We start from the raw sequence: 9,343 nt of genomic DNA on the forward strand, positions 1-9,343 counted from the left end.
TAACATAGGGGTCAATTACTCTCTCCTATTTTATAGAAGAATATTTATTTATTTACGATACATACTTCATTCACAAAGAAAATTGGTGTCCTTAAAGGGATATTCTGCCATTTTTGGAATTAAGCTCACGTTCCACCTCCCCTCGAGCAAAACAATTGATAATTACCTTTTTCCCGTTTATCCAGCCATTCTGTGAGCCTGGCGATAAAACTTTTAGCTTCAGCCTAGCATAGATCATTGAATCGGTTTAGACCATTAGCATATTGCCTGCTAGCCTCATGTTTAAAAGTGACTAAGATTTCCGGTAATTTTCCCATTTAAAGCAACACCATGGAAGTTTTGCTCTCGGGGTCCCCCTACAGTTGGGAAACGGCAATTTCTTGTCGTAAAATCTGTCACGGTTACACCAGAAGCAAGTAAGACATAGCGTACAATATAGGCTAGACATATTGAGGCTGCACATTAAATATTAAAGTATGTGGTACTACAATACCAGTTATGTGATACATTTGTAAAACTAGGCTTTCAGCTCAGGTCTGTGCACGTTCTCGGTATTGGGATAGCCTAATGTTGGTCAATTACTTATTTTTAAAAAACGATTACGATATTTATGAGCAATAGCGTAGCCTAATCTAGGGTGGTAATTTTTAGTGTCTCTATAACATAAATTTAAATTTAGTTTACAGTAGACAATGATAGAACAGAAAAAGTTTTACAGCATTGCAGTGAACAAAATATCCATGAAACACAAGAGCATTCTGAACAAAAAACAACAGCAAAAAGCCCAGATAAAAAGGGGGTGAACAAAAGAAAGCACAATATTACTGTGTCTAATCTCTGCACCTGCTCCTCTCAGTGCTCCTGCACCTCTCACTGCATCTCTCACTGGGCCTGCTCTTCTCCCTGGGCCCCTTACTCTTGCTCTTCCTCGTCCAGAGATTACAGTATTTGTCTTTTTCAGTTTCTGCTTCCAAAAACATCACCTCCTCTTTTTACTGTGTACGTGTCAATGTAATAGAGAGAAATAACCCCTGCCACTGAGTCTAGACTGGAATCAGCTGTGGTTGGCCCAATTTACCCAACATACTGTAAATCATCTGTGTGTCAATTATTCCATTGTTTGTTTATTATCAGCTGAGATATATTGCTTTTGAATTGATAACATTGCAGAAGCAGAGGTTTTTATATTGTATCTAAGGTTTGGAATATTGTTTTAACTATTGTGGGATGTTGTGTGTTAACATTCAAAAATAATACAAAAATAATCCATTATTTTGTTGGGAAGTATAGTTTCTCTGTTAAGAAAATGTAAGCATTGTGAAAATGTATTCACTGACTGCATACTGTGTGAAAACAACATGAAATGTGTGAATGGTATGGCCACAAAAGACCGATGCTGTGCTAACTGTGTTTAGAGTTTTGAAAATGTGTCAACTGAATGGACAAACGCTTGTTAGCGATTGAAAAAAACTGTAATTGTTTGGTCAGTAGCCTATAGGCTGTAGATTTACACGTTGAGCTATACGCACACATAGCCAGCTCCCGAGCAGTTTGGTTGGCAGCATGGTGATAGAGCTAGGATACACATGCATTTGTTGACAAGCCGAATTCTGCAGGAGTTCTCACGTCTTGGGCAAACACGGACTGCCTGCGTAATTGCGTGTGAAATGTAAATTCCAGGTAGCCTACAGTAGCCAAAAGCATACATTTCAGCATATCATCATATGAATATAATTTCAATTTCATTTTATTTTTTTCAAACGCCAAAAGATTGCGTAGCTCATGTTTATAAGACAGCGTCATTATGTAATATTATTTAACACATAGGTTTCACATAGGGGCAGGCAGATTTTTATTTTTAAAGGCCAGCTAGTTCATGGATCTAGGATATTATGCATCCTGATAAATTGACCTTGGCCTTTGGAACTAAAATAGCCCCACATCATCACATACCCTTTACCATAGCTAGAGATTGGCATGGTGCTTTTTCCAGTAGGCCTATTAGCCTGTTTGATTTGCATTAAGCTCAATGAGCAGGCTAATAGGCCTACTAGAAAAAGCACCATGCCAATCTCTAGCTATGGTGAAAGGTATGTAATGATGTGGGGCTATTTTAATTACAACGGCCAAGGGAACTTTATCAGGATGCATAATATCTTGAATCCATGAAATAGCTGGCCTTAAAAAATAAAAATCTGCCTGCCCCTATGTTAACCCTATGTGTTAAATTCCCATAGGGTTACATTGGGGGTCAAATACTTCCTTCCCCCTAGCATTTAGGAAGAACATTTATTTATTTACGAAACATTATTCAATCACAAAGAAAATTGGGGTACTAAGCGGTCTTATTTTTACTCATTTTTTAAATTAAGACATTAAGATCAATTGTCAAATGATGATTTTATATTCTTCTTTTTAGGCAACTTTAGCATGGTATCAAATACATTTTCTCCTCACTGTATATATATACTACCTGATTGATGGAAAGTACAAGTCAAGTAGTATAAGTCCATTAGTCATTAAGACTCACATGAAATATGCATGTTTAGATGTTTAGAGAAGTACCACTATGATAAGTAGATGAATACTGTTTTGGGTGATGAAGACAACTGGAAAGTGAGTTAATTCATTACTTCATATTAGGACAACAATATGTATGGTAGAAGGCTATATTCTGTGGGATTACATTTAACAGGTGGCACAAACAGCAAAGCACTATTGCATTTTTTTCTTTTCTTACAGAACTGACCCTGCTTCTGTAAGCAAAGCAAGACCACGTTTGCTGAGATGTAAGTTTTTATGGTTTATTCAGTATAAGGGGAATTCTCCCGTTCGCGAGGAAATCGTGCATAAGCTTTTATTCACGCATTTCTGTTGCACACCTCTGTTTTACCCTATTCTGCCATCCCAGCTTCTGACACACCCACATCGAGCAAGTTCGAAATCAGGGCGGCCTTATGAAAGAGGCGTGATTTATTTAAACAAAGAGCCAGACGGATCTACCACCTCCTTAATTTAGGTTGATATGAAAATGTGGAACGTGGACTTTCTCATTGACCTCTGAATGCCATTTAAATCCAGAAAGAACACCAAAAAGTCTCTGCTATATTATAGCATTGGGATTACAGCAGTGGCAAGGTCAATGGACAATACATGATTAATAAAAAAAAAAGATGAAAACCCAACAACAGCCATTTAAAAAAAAAAACTCAGATATCCAGTATACAGTGTTCATTTTAGGACATCCTCAAACTCAGGTGTCAGACTTAGAAAAACACCTAGGCAACAAAACTGCCTCAGCGTCAGAAAAAACTCTCTCAGATAAAGCTGCACATCAAACCAAACGGGCTCAGAAAAACATCTCAAAGGAGTCAGGTCTCGGAAAAAGTGGACTCAGGTCTCAGAAAAAACGCTGTCAGAAAAATCGGAGTCAGGACATTTCACAAAAACACTGTCAGTGAAATGTACACTGTACTAAGACATACTAAGACGAGTTGATACATCCTCTCACGTTTCAACACGTGCACTCACCGGCTCTGGTGCGCGGCGCTACTTTGATAGGACTTACAGTAGCTGGCCCAGTTCATTTATTAGGTTCCAAACAGAGATGAAGTTCGAAGTGACCAAACACTTCCATGTTTTCCCTATTCATCCCCACGCATTGAAATGTGAGAGGTATGTATCAACTCGTCTTAGTTAAGGGAATAACGTAGTTTAATATGAAAAAACGGTGAAGTGTTCCATTAAAGAGAAACTAAAGCACTTTTCCTCTGCCACACACAAGCACACTATTTGTTTATCCAGCAAATAATGATGTCCACAGACAATGTAGAGTATGAGTAGTTTCTTATGTCTCATTTCATCAAACTACAGGTACACTACCCAATCTGGTAAAGTTAAATAGTGCGGTTATAGCTGATAGAGGGCCGCAAAGTGAATGCAGAAGTGCCGTTGACCCTGTTACGAGTTGATGAACCGCTGAAATTATTTTGGAAACATAATTTTTAGGTACGTAAAACTCTTTAGTGTTGCTTCAAACATAGACTTTACAAATAATAATAATAAAAAAGTTAGATGCCTAATACATCAGGTAAAACAATGCATCATATATAAAAATAAAACAGAGAGAGAGAGAGAGAGAGAGAGAGGGAGAGGGAGAGAGACTTGACTGTGTAATCTAGCCCATTGCACAGTATGGAAGTGGGGTATGGGGTCCACTCAGTGAGCACAGCAACATTAGATGGGACATCCATAGACATCCTATAGAAAGCCTGCATGCAGAGTTCACACAAGAAAACACCAACAAATGTGTGCAGAGTAGAACTAGGCAGATTTCCATTGGCCTTAAACAAGAGTCCTCAAATTCTGGATGCATCTACAAACAAGTCCCACTGACAAACTGCACTTTAATGCAGTAGAAACTCAAGATCTCCTGTACTGAGAGTAACTAGTCTATCCTTAACAGACATTAATTACTGAACACCAATACAATCATTCAAGAATTGTAAGAGAAGTATACCATCATACGAAAGTCATACTTTGACAGGCTTACAAACTTAATCCCGGGGTTCCGAAGTCTAGAGGAACAGGAAATGGTGGCAGTCTTGCTTGGACAACAGGGACAGACAGCAGGTATTGCTGCCAAATACGTCACTGACTGTCATAAGGCCAGCGACAGTGGTTAAATGATTTTGCTTTTGTACGGCACCTATCTGTGAAGCTACATGCACGCATACACAGACACACTCACACACGTACAGTACCCACTCACACACACACACACACACACACACACACACACACACACACGCATACACATAAACACACGCACATTCACCAGTTTGTTAGTTCATTTTGGATGCATGTCTATATGCCATGTGCAGTATTCCAGGCATTCTATGTGTAAATGTATGTCTAGATGGTCTGCTTTAGCAATGCAAACATATTTGTCATACTAATAAATTAACTTGAACTTGAGAGGGAGACAGAGAGTGACCTCCACCTGAAGAGCACAGATGCAAAATAACTAAATAGTATTTTTTAAGTACACTACTTACGTATGAATAGGGAAGTTCTTTACTTGAGTTTTTTTTTTCTTACTTTTACTCAACTACTTTTTCATTAGCAGCATTAAGTAGAAAGTAGGCTAAAATGAAGTGCAGATGAAAACACCAGCATGTTATTTATTTGCAGATGTCCCAACTGGTCACCACGGGTATGAAGATATGGGGACAAAGTTAAAGCAAATACTGTTTAGGCATAGCACACCAAGTCCTATGTAGGCTGTTGTAAGCTTAATTCTAACTGCTTGTTTTTCATTAAGACCGATCTGGTTCTGAAGTCCACAGGTTTATTGACACAGCTGAGAATCTTAAAGAGACAGTAACTAATTAAAGCTTGAGGCAAATTAACGTATTACTTTGTAACTTATTTATAACAAAACAACCCGCATTCAAGTAACTTCACACTTGGCAATGGAAAGTGGCCAGACTCGAGAGTATGGTAGGACCAGGCTAGGGGATGTGGGCATATTTCATATTTCTTCTTTCAGTCCAAAATGTATTACAATCGTCACAGAGAAATAACTCAAGTAGGCTACCAAATAACCTATTTCAACTTCCTTCAAAGGCAACTGGCTGAGCCAGCTGCCATGTCTCAAAACTCCCATACTGTTTAGTTTACACTGGCTTAGCCTCACAATGCAGTATAGTAGGCCTACTGTAAACATATTTAATAGTTGACACATGTGTTAGTCATCTAGTTCAGAAGGTTCAAAGGGACCATGTGGGAAAACACCCATTTATCTCTCTTTCCCATCTCCCCCTCATCCAACCTTTCACTTCTCTCTATCTCACTGTCTGTCTGCCTTTCTCTCACTTTATCTTTCCTCCTCATCTCCCACCCCTCCTCCTTTTCCTCTTTATGTCCCTTCTCCTTCTCTTCCCAGATGCCTGTGAACTCACACTGGACCCAAACATAGCACATATGAATCTCTCTCTCACTGAGGGGAACAGAAAGGTGACATGGGCAAAAGAGAACCAGCAGTATCCTGAACACCCAGAGAGATTTGACGGCTGGCCTCAGGTGTTGTGTACAGAGAGTCTGTCTAGACATTGCTACTGGGAGGTGGAGTGGAGTGGGAGTAAGGTTGTTGTAGCTGTGGCCTATAAAAGCATCAAGAGGAAAGGGAATGGTATTGACTGCAGACTGGGATATAATTCCAAGTCCTGGAGTCTGGAGTGCTTTCCTGACAGTTACTCTGCCTCACACATTAATAAACACACTGCCATACCTGCCCCCTCCTCTGGCTCCAGAAGAGTAGGAGTTTACTTGGACTGGCCGGCCGGCACTTTGTCCTTCTACAGCGTCTCCTCTCACACACTCACCCACCTGCATACTTTCCGCTCCACATTCACTGAGCCCCTCTATCCAGGATTCCTGGTTACTTCTCCTCGCTCCTCAGTGTCTCTGTGCCAGATCACTTGAGTTCCTTCTCTAACAGGTTGTCACCTGTTCATACAGCAGGCCCTTGTTTGGCTTGGATCTGGTACTGATCCACTTTCAGATTTGTGTATGACTATTGTGAGTCTCAGACCTCCACTATGATCCCTTTGTCCCTTTCCACACTCTTTCTTAATTTCTGTTTTTGTCTGTTTTGATGCTTGAGGGACAAAGTAGGTCCCAGGGTTTCAAAATGGTTCACATGTTATCTGAAAAACAGAATGTTTTCAGTCAACCTAGCTGTGGTTTGGTTTCCCAGTGCTGTTGGCTGAAAGAGATTGTTCTGACTTCAAAATATGTGCATCCAGAGAGCTCCACAGAAATGACAGCTGCTGATCTACGCGTATGGCTTTCCAGTGACTGATTTCATATTTGTGCATCCAGAGCCATAATTGAACCACTCTACATTGCTTATGCCATATTGCTTATGAACTTATTTTTTGGTTATTTATGTTTCTATGGCTGTGTGAAGGGCTTTGGACTGTTGTCTATACATACATTTACTTTAATTTGAATTCTAGTGTAATTACTACATCATTGATCGGCATGTTGTCTTGAAGAGTGACAGTAATGATGTCAGTATAACTTGGCAAATGGCAATTTCTTTGTCACACAGTTGTGTCTTATTGTGTCCCGTAACCATTATACACAATTGAATGAATGAATTTCTTTTGTTTTCTGTTTTCAACTTTAAATACATAAATGAGTTTAGGACATGATTGTAGTAGTGTGCCAAAGTAATAAACTGCATTATATGTAAGGGATAATGGTCGGCGAGGTGACCTGTTCGATGGAAATAGTGGCGGGGTGGGGGCTTAGAACTCTGCCGAGACATTGGGTGTTTCTCAAAGTCAAGGATTGGTCATTCCAAGCCACTTTTTCAAGGACATTACATCATCAAATCTCGTCAAGCACTGTTCCAAAGTCAAGGATGCTTTAAAATTTTAGCAAGTACTGAGTCCTTCGTTCTGAGAATTTCGGAGGATGCATCGATGGATCCTCGGCGTGAAGAAATAACCCACAATCCTTTGCGTATGGACAATTAGAAATTTTCTGATGGTGTGATTTAAAAAAAAAAGAGGAAGAGGGAGATGGAAAGTAGATGCAAAGAAGCAGTGCGTGTTAATGTAGGCTAAATACGATTTCTCAAGTGTTTTGGTAATGCCATCGTATATTTGCTCAGACATTTATATCAAGTTATTGTGCATATTCATGATAAATGCATAGCCTATGTCAATGTGCATGAATAAGTTGTGATAGACTTTTGTTATTAATGTATCTCTGAACTTCGCCCAATGCGAACTTTGTACAAGTTTAACATTACCGTTGCCGTTGTCAATTACCGGTATATCTTTCCATTGACACTAACATAATTATAAACTACGGATTGTGATATGTGAAGACCAAGTCGATTGTGGAAATACTGTAGGCTACTCCAAAAAGTTTATTTAGAGGAAAGTGCAGCTGCACAGTTGCCGGAACTCCTGTAAAAGCAGCACAATTTCCACGGTTTAAATGAAGCGTGCAGCTGGAACCGGCGTGCACTTCCACACTCGCTAGGCTGTTCTATTGCATGTGATCTTGATGGCTGGGGAGGGTACTGGGAAGGTGTGTAGCCTTGTCTCTCTAGCACCCGACTCGAAAGAAAGCATTCTATCAAGGATGCGCTCTTGACTTTGAGAAATACTCATTATTTCCATCTTAAAGGTCACCTCGAAGGCCATCATTCTGCTTATCTTCCGTTTGTATTCATCTCCAGTATATTTGGAATGTAATTTCATTTTATTCCACTGTTATCACATGTGTAGTGTTTTGCCTTGTGTTCTCCATGGCAAAGCACAAACTGTTTTGACCAAAGATTGTGTTGTTTGAAGGAAAGATTAGCTTTTTTGCATTGTTGTTACTTTTAGAGGCTATTGCAAATAATATGTGCTTCTGTTTAAGCTTGCAAATGATATGTGTTTCTGTTTAGGCTTGAATGTTTTGAATAGTCTGGGAGACGTGGTGTCAACTTGTTTTTTCGTCTGAATGTCTTTTTCTGATTTATCTTGTAGTGATTTAAGATAGTGGTGCCCCAGTATATGCCCTGGCCAATTTCCAATGTTAACAACCTTAATGCCCTGTGAGCCAAAATCATGAAAAGTATGAAACATTTTTTATTTCAACAGCTAGATTTTTTTACATATCAGTTCAGCAATATTGTATTTGGCATTTGGCATTTTGTCTAAACTGCCCCGTGTCTTAATTTCAAGCTGAATATGGATATCAAAAGTTTCCAGTTTGTAAAAAAAAATAATAAAAAAGATAAAACAGCCTCCCGTACCTCCTCACTATAAAATGAAACTTTTGTTGCTGAAATGTCTGCCACTTACAAGGACACCAGATTCACCCGAAATTCTGGCCTTTGGCTTCCGGACTATGAACGCATGGAGTCAAAGTTGTAAGAAGCTTTCAGGAAGCACAAGCTTTAGTACTGTGTCTAATCTAAGCTGTAAAACCTCTTATAGCAGCTCATTGCAGGAATACAAAGTTCGCTCTGAAACAGGTGTCAGTCAGTACAGGTGAAATATGCCTTAGGTCGTTAAAAAGATCTCAAGGTGAGTGCCAATTATTATGACCGCCGCTAGCGTAGCTAGCAAAGCGGTCATATAGTTGTTGTCAAAGTTTTTTTTTTTTTTTTTTTTTTAATTCTTTTTTCCCGTCATTTTTCGTCAACGATTCCCGGGACACCGTAACACCGGAGCGCATGAAACTTGGTGGGCATGTAGCCCCAGTTGACTTCTATGGAAAATTTTCGTTTCGTCCCCGGGGGTCACTCCGCCCCCGCGCTGCCCCCGCCCGA

General features: G+C 39.6%; 1 protein-coding gene across 1 annotated transcript in view; it reads left to right on the forward strand.

The window, feature by feature from the left end:
* LOC134082546 (protein NLRC5-like) overlaps positions 1-8,804 on the forward strand; it is a 176,473-nt gene extending 167,669 nt beyond the window's left edge. The window contains exons 34-35 of the mRNA XM_062538339.1: positions 2,743-2,789; positions 5,948-8,804. Coding sequence (XP_062394323.1) covers positions 2,743-2,789; positions 5,948-6,486 — 586 coding nt within the window. The 3' untranslated portion in view covers positions 6,487-8,804. The remainder of the gene's footprint in view (positions 1-2,742; positions 2,790-5,947) is intronic.
* Positions 8,805-9,343: the final 539 nt, after the last annotated feature.

Source organism: Sardina pilchardus, chromosome 1 (genome assembly GCF_963854185.1).
Source record: "Sardina pilchardus chromosome 1, fSarPil1.1, whole genome shotgun sequence".
Taxonomy (NCBI): domain Eukaryota; kingdom Metazoa; phylum Chordata; class Actinopteri; order Clupeiformes; family Clupeidae; genus Sardina; species Sardina pilchardus.